The sequence below is a fragment of the Schizosaccharomyces osmophilus genome, chromosome 3, assembly GCF_027921745.1.
Source record: "Schizosaccharomyces osmophilus chromosome 3, complete sequence".
NCBI classification, from domain to species: Eukaryota; Fungi; Ascomycota; class Schizosaccharomycetes; order Schizosaccharomycetales; family Schizosaccharomycetaceae; genus Schizosaccharomyces; species Schizosaccharomyces osmophilus.
Window position 1 is genome coordinate 503,882 of NC_079240.1, and position 13,312 is coordinate 517,193.

Sequence of the window (13,312 nt, forward strand, 5' to 3'; positions counted from 1 at the left end):
TGATGAGTTTCTTTGTTGCAAGCAACTGAAAAATGAAGTTTTCCAAGGACGTAATTTGACTACATATAACTGTCCATGAATCTCCACATCTCAGATTGCTTTTTTTGATCTTTGCGAAGACGTTTGATTGCTTTTGCAAAGGGTTTTGCAGCCAATTTCAATGATGCATCAATTTTAGCGCAGCTGTACTTGTCCTTTTCATATATTGAGAAATTTCAATTGCCGTTTGGTATCAGTATTTACGGATATCTCATATCCTAATAGTTAATTCTACTTTCTCCGTAAATATTCGTCTGAAAAGTCCTCTAGAACAATCATTTATGGGTTTATTCCCTTTTTATCCTCTCAATTTTTTTTGAATTCTTTTCGTTGATTGAATTCAGTTCTAGATGGGTGTTCCCCGTTTAGGGCGATTTCTGGAGCCGTTTGGAAAAGTTCTTCATTTTCAAGTTCCCCCCACTGGTTCTCCTGGAAGTATAGTAATAGACGGGCCAGCATTTGCTTACTGGCTTTGGTTTGCTGTCTCTATTCCACCTCCAAATTATCGTGCGTTCCAAGATGCCATCCTCAATTTCCATCAATTTTTGATAAGCTTAGGATTTCGTACTATGTATGTCAGTTATCTCTTCAATTTTCTGAATAACTCTTGACTATGCTTATAATAATGCCTGCTAACTGTCAACAGAGAATATGTATTTGACGGTGGACTCCCTTATTCTAAACATCAAACGCGAAAAGCAAGATATCAACAGAATATGTCGGATCCCATCAATGCTTATGTCCATCTTTGTGTCCCAATTGCCCATCATGTTCTGAAAGGAATTGCTGGCGCAAATGTCGTGGTCTGCAATCAAGAAGCTGATAAATATTGTGCACTTCGAGCAAGAGAATTAGATGGTATTGTGCTTAGTCAGGATTCGGATTTGCTTCTCTTCAATTTAGAAAACCCTCATACTGGTTATGTGCCTTTACATTCCATTTCAATTACTTCGGAAGGCTTACAGGGAAAGCTCTACAACTTTCAAGAAATAAAAAGGCATCTTCCATTTGATATATATTTATTAGCTGCTTACTTGGGAGTCGAAGGCCATCCAGAAGATCAAGTCATTGACTACCACAGCAGTTTTCAGCAAATTTGTAAAGTACTAGAAGAAAGCGTGAAAACGGGAACTTTGGAAAAACTCATTTCAACGCAAGAGTTACATCGTGTTCACAAATTCTATTTATTAGACGATATTAGTCTATCTTCTCAGTTGAACGATTTCATGTGGGGAAGGGTACAAGAACTTTTGCATTCTACATTGGAGCCTCCGGAAATGTGGCTTCCTCAACTGCCTGAATTACCAGCTCGTCCATGTAGTTGGACTGAAAGTGCACCCCTAAGATTGCAGGCATATGCAAACTTCTTTTCCAATCAAAAATCGAAAACGGAAGTACTAGAATACTCACGGAAATATGCGCAGCTAAGCAAAAAACTCATATCGATAAAATTTGACTATGCTTCAGTTATAGACACAATGCAAAATAAGTTTGCTAATTGGCCTCTTCCACACCGACTCGTCTTATGGACTTTAAGGTGTCTAAAAAATCTTACAAACATCGCTGCTACGAGCTTTCTGTTAATGCACACTAGTCTCTACCTAAATGCCCCTTTACGTTTGCAATCTGTTACGCCAACTCAAGAAGGTACTGCATTGGTTTCACGTTATATTGCTACGAGCTACTCATTGTGTATGTTAGTTTTTAGTGAATCTGATAAAGGCCGTTCCATCGATCTTCAAAGTTTTTCATCCTTCAGTCCTCTTTCGAGTACGGTCAACTTCTGCTTATTTCATGAAGCAATGGGCAAACTGAAAACAGGAAGAAGTCCTTTTAGTATTGTTTCAGATAGAGCCACTGCCGAATTGACTTACAAACTGTACAAAGATCTTTCCGCAGACTACCAGGACATGGACATAATTATAAATATTTGGAATACACAAACCACTAAAAAGAAACGTAAAAAAATAAATTAAATATATTGATTATCACAAACAACACCATTAATCACCTTTCTTTTCTTTGGGATTAGTTATACACATTTATGCCAAACAAAACCATTATCTTTTCGAATTCAGTAAAACTATATGTGGGTATCTATTTTCTTTAAGGTTTAGGAGACGTGCCTGGAGGCATGGGCATACCAGGCGGCGCTCCAAATGAAAGCGTTTGAGGCATTCCAGGAGGAGCATTGGATATTCCTGGAGCACCCGGCAGCGGCATGCCTGGAGGAGGAGGAGCATAAGCAGGAAAAGTAGAAGGCATAGCTTGAGGAGGAGCCATACCTGGTGGGGCAGCCATTCCTGGCGGAAGCATAGGAGGCTGTGGAAGATTCATCAAAGGCGTAGATATCATATCCGGTGCTGCGCCAGCTGTTGGTAGTCCAGGCACAGCGGGTGCAGGGGGAAGGCCTGGAGGCATGCCGGGGAGGGGAAGACCCGGTAGATTAGGATCGGAAATCACCGGCTGGGTACCCTGTTGCCAAGGAGGTAACCCACCAGTTGATGTAGAAGAGACAGGCTGAGGGGGCACCGCTTGTTGCCAAGGAGCTGGAGCTGGAGCTGGAGTTGCAGCAGGGGTAGAAGCAATGCTCGGAGTGGCTTTCGTCCAAGGAGCTGGAGTTGCAGCAGGGGTAGAAGCAATGCTCGGAGTGGCTTTCGTCCAAGGAGCTGGACTAGAAGACTCTGATGGTGGGCCGTTATTGGCAGCCCAAGGGGGTGGTGCCGCGGAATTGGTGTTAGCAGTTTCAGTATACTCCAAAGCATGCTGTTGATCAGCAGCAGAAGCAATAGAGCCACCACCCAATTCCTGCATGAGACTTTGATACTCACGATCTGCCGCAGCATCGGCTACGGGAGGTTGGTTTCTCACAGGACAGTCTCGTGCAATATGGCCAGCATTACCGCAATGTCTGCAAACGATATTTAGGGTATGATTAATTCGTTCAGGACAATCATAACGACGATGGCCAACATTACCGCAGTTCTGACAAACTTGGTTCTCGTCATCTCGAAGGGTACCATTCAGGGTGGCGAGCTGACGGAGCTGATTTCTCTTTAAGTCATTTTGTCCTTCGGGAGTGGAAGCGGCAGTTTGAATGACAAGATCAATTAATCGAATGGCATGGCTAATTTTGTCTTCTGAATCGGCGGTCACAAGACAGTGAAGGTCTTCCTCCATATTACCACGTACCGATGGATCGCTTTTACCTTTTCCTTCTTTAACACTTCCTTTACCACGGATGGCGATTTTGGCTCCAGATTTTGACTCCATGTCTTTCAATGTATGACCTCGAGGGCCAATTAAAAGACCGATAAAGTTGATTTCTGGGTAATCCTGTACAGGAACGTAAACCTTTTCTTGTGTTTTTGCTGGACGGCGATAATCGCTAGGAGCTTTGAAATTGGGAACGGTCTTCATAGCCTTTTCAATGATGTGATGACGCTCGTCCTCTAGCTTTTTCTTGTAACGAATTTCTCTTGTATTTAGCCGACGACCATGGTTATCGTACTGGGGAGGAGGAGAAGGAGAACGCTCTCTATCACTGGGGACGACGCTTCCTGTGCGAAGTTTTTGAGTGATTTCTTCAAGTCTAACATTCATAGCAAACAGTTCTACTTGTTCATTGGTCATACAAGATCCAATACTTAATTCTAATTCCATTTGGGAGGGCAGCATTTCATCGATGGGAGTCGGCTTGCCCCAGTAATGTTTTTTGTACAAACGACGCCCACGGTCTTCAGGAAATTGGTTTTCATGTCGACGAGGGAGAGACTCTGAATGATCGACTTGATCAAACCTGCTTCTAGAGTTTACAGGATTAGGCAATGGCGGTAAAGAATCGGGTCCCCCATCAAACCGCCTTCGACCAAGAGGGACATTATTTGATCCTGAAAACGTTAGCAATGTATCCATATTATTTCTTTCTCTAATACCTGTGGACCCTCCAGATCTCGCTTTAAGCATTTTGAAAGGCTTTTTGTTTTGTGAACACGAGAGTGGTAGAGGAAGAATTGAGGTGTACCGAAGAGGCAACTGGAAGGTATACCAAGCTTCCTACGTAAAAGCAACCATTTTCTACTTGAATCCAATCTATTTTTAAAGTAAAATGTAAACTCTTTAAACTCAATTCATAAATGCATGATATCTTTTTGTTTTCTTGAGCTGGAGACCAAGAAAATTTCGATCATCAAAGGCCACATAGAAACAAGTCATGACCATTGAGAAGAATATTTCCTATATTAGTATTACCAAAATCAGCAATCCATTACCTATAAATAAGCTCAATTCTATGTACATCGGTCTTTCAAAACTTCCTTCAAATATTTTTTAATTTACTTTGTTTACTACCAAACTCGTTTGTAGTACGTAAATATATAGCGCGGGCTCAATTAGTAAATATTTACAAAGTAGATTTATTTGGAAACAGAAAAAACCATTCCAAGAAGCATGTTTTGTTTCACATAAACAACTTTTAATCAACTCGTTTTCATTTCATTTGTACTCTAAAGAAATCAAAGCTTTTTCGGAATGGTGCCATTATGCTACATCACTACAAGATGAAAGAAAAGCATTGCTCATCTGTAGTTCCTGAATACCATTTTAGATACTCTTTCACTATGCTTTAACATTCAGTCTTTCAGTGCACAGGAAAAGGGCAGAAGCCATATCCTCGTTTGTATGATTTCATTGAACTGATGCAGTAGGTTTCTGGAGAAAAGATCAATTGAAAGGTAGGAAAATACAAAATGCAAGGTTGAGAAAAGAATGGATTACCTCAAGAGAGAATGGATAACAAAACCATGGGTTTCTCCCGATACCTCCATGGCAATTTCGCAACAGCTGTTTGGCAACTAGCTTTCCAGATCTATCCAAGAAGCAAGGCTTCTTTTTCTATAGAAAACCAAATAGAAGTCCTTGAGAATCCGTGCTTCATTGTCAAATTAGAATCAAATTGTTTATTTACGATTATACCGCAATTTAGCATAAGGCGAAAAAATAATCGTTACTAGTAGTATAGGAGCAGAATAAGCAGAATTCCTCGAAGCCGAACGATAGAGAGAAGAGAACAAAAAAAAAAAAAAAAAAAGATATCCATCTGCCAACTACCACCTCTAATTCAATATTCCCATTGTTTTCCGACTGTCTTAAACCGAAAATATTTTCCCTGTCTGGACTCTGTGTTCGTAATTGAATAAAGCTGCCGCGAAGCTATCGTAAACAACAATTTGTTATTTTTTCGTTCTAAAAGCATTGGAGGATATTGAATGAACCATTAGGCTGGAAACTTTTTTTGGGTACAATTCAAGTTTGTTGTCGTTCTCAAAAATTGGTATATATTGTTGGACACTTGGATAGTGGTCTTTGTTTTTCTTTTTCTTTTTTGAGACGTCTTTCTGTTTGATTCCTTTAATTTTGGAATATTATATTTACGAAACATGCCGATTTCTAGTCATTCTCATAGTGGACAGTAAGGGTGACCATGATGATGCGTGGTAGAGTATTAACGGACATAGATTTTGTTTACATGCTCAGGGTACCCTTGAGCAGGTTATTCAAGAAGCTATCCGACAGGGATTTCACACATTTTCATTTACTGAACATTGTCCTCGAAAATACACAGAGGATTTATATCCAGAAGAAGTGAGTAGTCTATCCTTCTAAGTTTCACAGATGAATCTTTTGCTTTCTTACCCTTTTTCTTTTCTCGTTCTTAATAAAACGATGAAGAAGGCGGGAATGAAGGGGTTGATGTGGGATATCTTTTTCAAAAACCAGAAACTGACCAATGTCAATTTAGTCCCATTTAACTCCCGATGATTTACTTCATACATTTGATGAGTATATCCGCACTGCAAAACAGCTTCGAGAGAAATACGCAGACAAAATTCAAATTTTAATAGGATCTGAGACAGAATACATTCGCCCAGACTCCATTGACCTTTTACGGAAGCTGGTCGCAAAGTACGATTTGGACTATTTAGTAGGTAGTGTGCATCATGTGAATACAATTCCAATCGATTTCTCAGTCGAACTTTGGCACAAAGCTTTAGAACATGTTAGTGGAGATTACGAAAAGCTTTTCATGGACTATTTCGATCATCAGTATACCCTCTTGGCATCTTTACAACCCCTTGTCGTTGCCCATTTTGACTTGATATGCTTGTATGCAAACGAAGAAGCTATGAAGGTGTTTACGAATTCATCTAAGGTTTGGGAAGCCATTGAACGAAACATAAAATATGTGAGTAGCTACGGTGGTGTATTTGAAATTAACACCTCTGCTTTTCGAAAAGGATGGTCTGTCGCTTACCCCAAACCTCAATTAATCAAGGTATGTTTCTAAATCAAGAGTCACTGTATTAACCATTGACAGTTAATGCAAAAACATAATGGCCGGTTTACCTTGTCTGATGACAGCCATGGTCCTCATCAAGTAGGTCTAAATTATCATCGGGGCAAAGCATATCTAGAAAACGAAGGCATCCATGCACTCGCTGTTTTTTCGCGTAGCTCTAAGGAGACTCCTACTACTTACCAGATGATTCCTGTTTCCCAAATATGGTCTACTTTCGTAGGGAAGAATGGTGTATCTCCATAGAGCTAGGGTTTCACTGTAACACACATAAACATTTCGCTGTTACTGTATTTTACATTCGCAAGAAACGAAATGGGTCTTCACACTTTACTGCAACGCGAAATACCTACAATGCATCATTGTGCTCTCGTTTTTACATATTTAAAGTTGAATATTTTATTCCATTTTGCTGAATTGTGATTAATCTCAATATTCAAAGAATTGAAGAAAAGTCAAATAATCGCGAATAAGTCAGCAAAACCAAGGGATCTAATTAAATAGAAGAAGACTATTACAACACAATCAGCAAATATTTTATGTAACTAAGGAATAACAGGTCCAAAACAGGTTGCATTGTGCTATGTTCTTTCTCTCATTATGAAACTCATATTCTCAGATTTGTGAATCCCAAAGACATGAACCGATCTAGGAAAAGCCAAAAGGCTTCTTTTTATTCAGGGAACTAAAAACATGACCGCAAATGAACTTTCATTAGCATATCCAGTGCATCATGTTTCTATGTTCGAAAAGGGAACTACAATACATCATGAACGGCTCGTAAAGGATTAAAGGGAACGAGGAATTAAGGAGCTGTTGGAACGGAAAGGAAATAAAATAAAACGTGAGAAGAAACGAAATATGCAGCGAAATCTCGTTATAAGCCAAATCAGGTTTGCCGATTAAAAAACAAAAATAAGGATGCCACAAACCACTGAAATCTGCAAGAAACCGGGCAAGATAAACAAGAAGGAATAAAAGAGAACAAAAAATAACACACAGCAAAGCCACACACCGGAGAAAGAACGAGGGTAACGAGAAATGAATAGGTAGGGCAATCAGGCCCATCAAGTGAGAACGGATAGAATCAATTAATGGTCAAGATTAGGGGCAATGCTAGAATGCAGACCACTGCGGATAGCATTCATATTAGGGCTCATATTTGCACCGATGTTCGTACCCATGTTAGCGCCCATATTTGTGCCCATATTGGGGGCCATATTTGGTGTCATACTTGGATTCATATTAACGCTGTGTGGTGGGCCATACGGGGAGTGAGTTTCCATCTTTGCCAAGATGTCATTGTGATCGAGGAGCTGATGAATACGCTTATTATCGGTGTATAATTCTTCCACACGGGCGCTAAGCTGCATAATTTTTTCTTCGTTATCATGAAGATGTTTTGAAAGAAAATTGACCTTGGCTACTAACATGTCAACGTTTTGTTGGTCTTCAGTAAGCTTTTTAAGGCGTTCGTTTATTTCATCATTACAATCACACTTTCGTTTACCGACCAAGAATTTTTCACGATATTGTTGTAGTTCACTCAAACGAGCTTTCCATTCATCACACAATTGATCGAGTTCGTCTTCTTCAGGAGTAGTTTTCATGCCAGGTTGACGATGGGCAAGGCGTTGTTCGTAAACACGCATAATAGAGATTATTTGATTACGGCAGGCGGATTCAGTATGGATGGCAAGTCCTTCGTTCTCATAACCGATACGAGCGATTTTTGCATAGAACTCGCTGGTCTTGCGGTCGACTAATTCATGCTTGTGTTGGACAACCAAGCGCATCAATTTAATCTTTTCTTCCAAAGATAGGTGCGTACGCTGGGCTTTGGCAGGAGAGGAACTAGGAGAGAGAGAAGCATTTTTTCGTTTATAACTCTTCAACTCCATTTTAGGTCCTGCCTCCATACCTGCAAACAATGAGGGATCCGTCTTGGGCAACTGGGGTGAAACTTGGTGCTTGAGGTAGCAAGCGCCAAATTTCGGAAAATGGGGGAAACCGAAAAAGAAGAGCGGGCGTAACGACGCGCGCTTAAATGCAAAGAATGCGAAAGGAAGAAAGCGAGTTGCTGGAAGGATGGACTACGGTGACGATAAAAACGACGACTGAGTCCAAAAGAAATCTACCAACAAGAAAGAAAGTGTTACTGAACCGGAAAGGGATACAATGAAAAGGTTCAGATCAGTTCAACGACAATCAAGAACGATAAACGTTGAAATAATCAATCAAAGCAAGGGTCCAACAGCAACAATAAACAAAATCTGCTGAACGAGGAATCAACCGAAACAAACAACTAAGCACGGTAATCCAAGGTAATCGAGAGATTCAAGAAGGGAACGTTGAAAGAATACAACGACTAGCAACGAAAGCTGTTTTATAGAAAAGGCAAAAGTTTTGTAGCGTTCGCTTCGTAGGGAAAAAAATAGTGAGACGAAGAATCCCAAGAGCGTAAAAAGTGGATTTCGAGGACAAGTGAAACCACAATAAGAAACACGTTTCAGAAATCAAAAAGCTATTCAAAATTTAAAGCTTTCGATGTAAAAGAGTCAAAAGCAGAAAGTCCTACTTAAACAGAAGAAAGATGCTTTAGGAAGAAGAAAAAAGTAAAGCAAATGGAGGTTGGTGCGTGGTAGAGGACGAGTTCGTTGGGATACGCAGCACTCTTATTAAGATCGAGTGCCACCAAAATGCAGACAGGTTCAGTAATGATGACATACGGCGGGGAAAAGAAGTCGTCACAAGATAGCACTAAGAACCAATTAGAGAAGGCAGAGAATGCTGAAAGAATTCTCGAACGTATGATAGCGGAATACTGCGAACACTAACCAACGAGTGACGTTATTTATGGAAGGCGTGATTGGGTCATCGTTAGGGAACGCTTGAGCGGATACGGAAAGACAAAATTTGCGTTTAAGGAGACGTAAGAGGAAGGAGATCGAAGGAACCCCTTGATAAGCCTTAATTACACAATCGAACGATACTCGTTTGAGGAAATAGTGGTCAAAAGTAGGGTAGGAGCTGGTACCCCGACAAAACCGAATAGGGGAACGCAAAAAGCATCGGTAAATGGAATTCGATGGAACATTGCTAGGGTCAGTCCATGCAAGGGTATAGGAGGGAGTCGAACAGAAAATAAATAAACAAAAGAGGTAAATGATAAATAATAAAAAAGAAATAAAAGAGGAGGATTGGAGGGAAAAAGAGAGGATCGTGTTATAAAATTAATTTTTGTTTTTATTTTGTTAAAGTAAAAAGTAGAAAAAGAAACAGGAAAATTGAATTACTGATATATGGGAGACTTGGTTTGACGAGATAGTTGGATTGAATTTCGATAATAGTTTGTTCACTTGTTGTTGATAAGAAATTCAAGAAAACAAAACCATGACGGTTTGAAGGAAGGATCGTTGATTGCTATTAAATCGATCCTTCTGCAGTCTTATAAAGGAGGTACTGACTATAAATGGAAATTGTGATACTGTAAACAGTCCAACTTGAATTGCAACGATACGCTTCCAAAATACAAAGGATTTATATTGGTAAAACAAACAATTTTCTGTCTCCAACTCTGTGAGTTCTTGTCTTTCCACTACGAATACTTCCTATTGCCAACCCACGTTGATACCTGACAGGTAACGTAACGTCCTGCATAGTTATGAAAACGATTCCTTGTCCATCTCATAAACTCCAGCTCAAAGATTTCTATAAAGAAGAAAAACTAAGAAAAGTAATATTTTGCGTTAAAAAATAACAGAGCGACCTCTTCCTTTTCAGGGCTACTAGTAAATCATAAGAGTTACTTTTTAAGTGAAACAACTTCAAACTTTTGGACGAGTGTTTCCATGTCGAATCATTTCTTATAGGAACGATGTTGGTTGTTTCCATGATTGCTCCTTCAAATTCCTTTTGAGAGGGCTACTTTTTCTAGAGCTCCATAACACAGGATCAGCTTTCTTATGAATGTTTCTCATAATGTCCCCTGGAAACAACATGGTCATCACCAAAATAATCAACATTTATTTTCGTATGTTAAAGAATTTTTAAGGACCACTTGCTTTCTATTTTCTCTTTCTTCTTGATTCTAAATAGATATTTGGTGGGAAATACATTCTTTATCCTTCCATTCACAAAGTGCCAGCGCCATACAAAACATTCATACAAAGAAGAATTCTGGACGAACGAAAACCAAATTGGAACCTTTTGTCAATCCAATATAAACTTCACCCATTAGACTACACATGTCGAAGCAGAAAAGCTTTCCTCCACTACAAACTGTAAACCAAATGTTGGATCCAGCAATGAAAATTCCTAAAGATTCATCCTAAACAAATAAAAATGCACCTGTTTGTGAGAACGTATACAAATAAATATCATTATAATATTCATACGCTAAGGAGCCTCTAATTTCTAGTGAGCAAGACTGCATGCTAGTTCTAACGAAACGATATACGCTGATAACAAAAAAAAAAAAAAAAAGAGAGTTGAAGGGGCACCATTATGGAAAGTGAACGTAAACACCCGACGCTTAAAACAATACATAGGAACGGAAATGATATCAAGTACTTCGTAAAAATCGCTTCCTCTCTACGGAGTTAGTTTTCCTATAATCTTCATTTTCATCCGTGTGTTTCCATGGTTTCGCATGTACTTTTCCATCGTTCACACATTGCGTGACCGGTAATAATTTCGTCTTTGTAAATGATTCCAGTATTTCCCGAAGACGAAGAGATTTTTTTTCAGTTGATATTGCAGTATCCATATAGAGGGAAGCAAGGTTCAGGCTCACAGGACTTATGTCTTCAATTTTACATTCAGTACCAGCAATAAGCTTTCCATTGACCCAAACCTGGGCAATATTGCGATCGTCACCATTGAACACCCATTTACTCAAGATGTGTTCCCAACTATCATGTTCGTAAATGTCTATGGGTGAATTATTTTGAGAAGAAACATCTATGACAAGAGCATCCCAATCCTTTCCTTCTTCAAAACTACCGACTTCACGACCACGGCCCAAGACTTCAGCACCGCCTTGTGTAGCAAGATACAAAAGTTCAGGAAGTTCCAAAATAATTCTTGGATCCTTCAAAACTGAAGCTAGTGAGCGTGATGTAAGAGCTGCTTGACGAATCGCAACAAGCATATTTGGAGTATAACCGCCAGATACATCTGTTCCCAAAGAAACTTTGACCCCGGCATTTAAAAGTTTGCGAACATTTGCCATACCGCTGGCTAAAACGGCATTACTAGTCGGGCAATGAGAAATACCGCTTTGCCGTTTATAGATCGTTTCGATTTCTTCGTCCTCTAGATAAACACCATGTGCTAAAATGGTTTTCGGAGTCAATAAGTTATAATGGTCATAAACATCGGTATACGATTTTCGATCAGGAAACATTTCCCGCACGAGAGCAATTTCCCCCGGATTTTCAGACACATGGGTCTGGATAGGCAAACCATGAGTAGCGGCAAACTTTCCACAGGATTGCAGTAAATCTTTGGTACAAGAAGGTGCAAATCTTGGGGTGACTATGGGAGAAACGATCTTACGCTCGGGATCAAGTTGAGACATAAATGATACAAGTACATTGGTAGCCTCAATGGAGGACTCCGAAGACTTTTCACAATAGTGAGGAGGAGAAAGGGTGTTCATATTGCATTTACCAATGTATGCCCGTTGACCAAAGAGGAAGCAGAGTTCCGCAAGTAGAGCTGAGGCAGGAGCGTGAAGAGAAGAAAAGTAGCTAGCAAACGTAGTACCATAAGCAAGTGTTCGAGTAACTATACGGTAATATATTTCTAAAGCCTTATCCAAATTACGGAAAGAGGATTCTAGTGGAAAAGTATACTTTTCAAGCCATTTCAACAAGGGGACATCAATGCCGAAACCAGCGTTTGGATATTGTGGTGCATGAATGTGCGTATCAATAAATCCCGGAAAAAAGAATTGTGAGGGCTTTAGTATTTGTACCTTGGCATTCTTTAACATATGATGAGACTTTGCGAGATGAATGGTTTCATCTGTAACGGATTTTGCAAGAAAGACAATTTTGCTTTGATGCACACCAACAGTTGCGTCTTCAATCTCTAGTGTTCCAAGAGAAGGGGTATGTATGAGTTTTCCTACAAAGATGATATTTTCAGCCATCTTTAGAATTGAACGCGAAGAAAAAGTGTTGTTAGATTAATCTTCAAATCAATTTCACTTCAACTTCAGTATCACGGTGTAAATACAGCAAAGCCGACAGCAGTAGACAGCACTCGGTGTGACTTTAAGAATTTATGGGCAGCCGATTGCAACGCTTTTGCAAATGGTAGAGATGATCGGTCAAGAGTGACTCCTCTTCTGTATGTACGTATGGATGCCTCAGCAAATTTAGAATTCAGAAATAAAATTTCGACAGAAAGGAAGGGTCGTAAGGAAGATTGCTGGTAGCTTCTTGCAAACTCAAGACTACTTACTTTCCTAAGGTCTATATATGAAAAAAATATCTAAATTAAGCCTTGTAATAATCTACACTCCAACAACAGATATTGTTACGATAGAGCAATCCTATCTTTCGGACGTAATTTGTACTCAAAGCTTTTGAAGGTAAGCCAAACGAGTTTCCACTAAATGAACTATACACGATGTAAAAATGAAATGTCTGGCTTCAAGTCCGATCCAACGATTTTGTGAGGTTCGTTAACGTCTTGAACAAAAACGATAGGAATGAGTTAGGTTGTGTACACTTCGAATGTAAACAGCCTCAAAAAATCCGTAAATTTAGCTAAACCCAACAAAAAAATCCAGGATCCGGTAAGTGCAAAATCTGTATGACACCTTTCTTGCTTTTCTCTTTACTTCTTTATTTTGTAACAGAATGCCAACCCTGCAACTCAAGTAACAACCGACACTGTTACCTTATT

The 13,312-nt window shown here is 39.5% G+C and overlaps 5 protein-coding genes across 5 annotated transcripts; 2 read left to right on the forward strand and 3 right to left on the reverse strand.

The window, feature by feature from the left end:
• Window positions 1-389: 389 nt before the first annotated feature.
• ast1 (nuclease, XP-G family protein Ast1) lies at window positions 390-2,015 on the forward strand (the record flags this gene model as incomplete). Its single annotated transcript, XM_056183073.1, has 2 exons — window positions 390-610; window positions 686-2,015. The coding sequence occupies 2 exons, from the start codon at window positions 390-392 to the stop codon at window positions 2,013-2,015; spliced, it is 1,551 nt and encodes a 516-aa protein (XP_056039601.1).
• A 130-nt stretch (window positions 2,016-2,145) lies between these two features.
• bpb1 (KH and CC/hC domain splicing factor Bpb1) lies at window positions 2,146-4,005 on the reverse strand (the record flags this gene model as incomplete). The annotated part of the gene is made up of 2 exons (XM_056183074.1): window positions 2,146-3,929; window positions 3,975-4,005. The coding sequence occupies 2 exons, from the start codon at window positions 4,003-4,005 to the stop codon at window positions 2,146-2,148; spliced, it is 1,815 nt and encodes a 604-aa protein (XP_056039600.1).
• Window positions 4,006-5,477: 1,472 nt separating this feature from the next.
• On the forward strand, window positions 5,478-6,640 carry SOMG_04288 (histidinol-phosphatase; the record flags this gene model as incomplete). Its single annotated transcript, XM_056183075.1, has 4 exons — window positions 5,478-5,509; window positions 5,556-5,682; window positions 5,840-6,373; window positions 6,416-6,640. 4 exons carry the CDS (start codon window positions 5,478-5,480, stop codon window positions 6,638-6,640), a joined length of 918 nt encoding a protein of 305 aa, XP_056039599.1.
• An 845-nt stretch (window positions 6,641-7,485) lies between these two features.
• Window positions 7,486-8,313, reverse strand: sap1 (switch-activating protein Sap1; the record flags this gene model as incomplete). The annotated part of the gene is made up of 1 exon (XM_056183076.1): window positions 7,486-8,313. One exon carries the CDS (start codon window positions 8,311-8,313, stop codon window positions 7,486-7,488), a length of 828 nt encoding a protein of 275 aa, XP_056039598.1.
• Window positions 8,314-10,958: 2,645 nt separating this feature from the next.
• On the reverse strand, window positions 10,959-12,551 carry gud1 (guanine deaminase Gud1; the record flags this gene model as incomplete). Its single annotated transcript, XM_056183077.1, has 1 exon — window positions 10,959-12,551. One exon carries the CDS (start codon window positions 12,549-12,551, stop codon window positions 10,959-10,961), a length of 1,593 nt encoding a protein of 530 aa, XP_056039502.1.
• Between the last annotated feature and the right edge of the window lie 761 nt (window positions 12,552-13,312).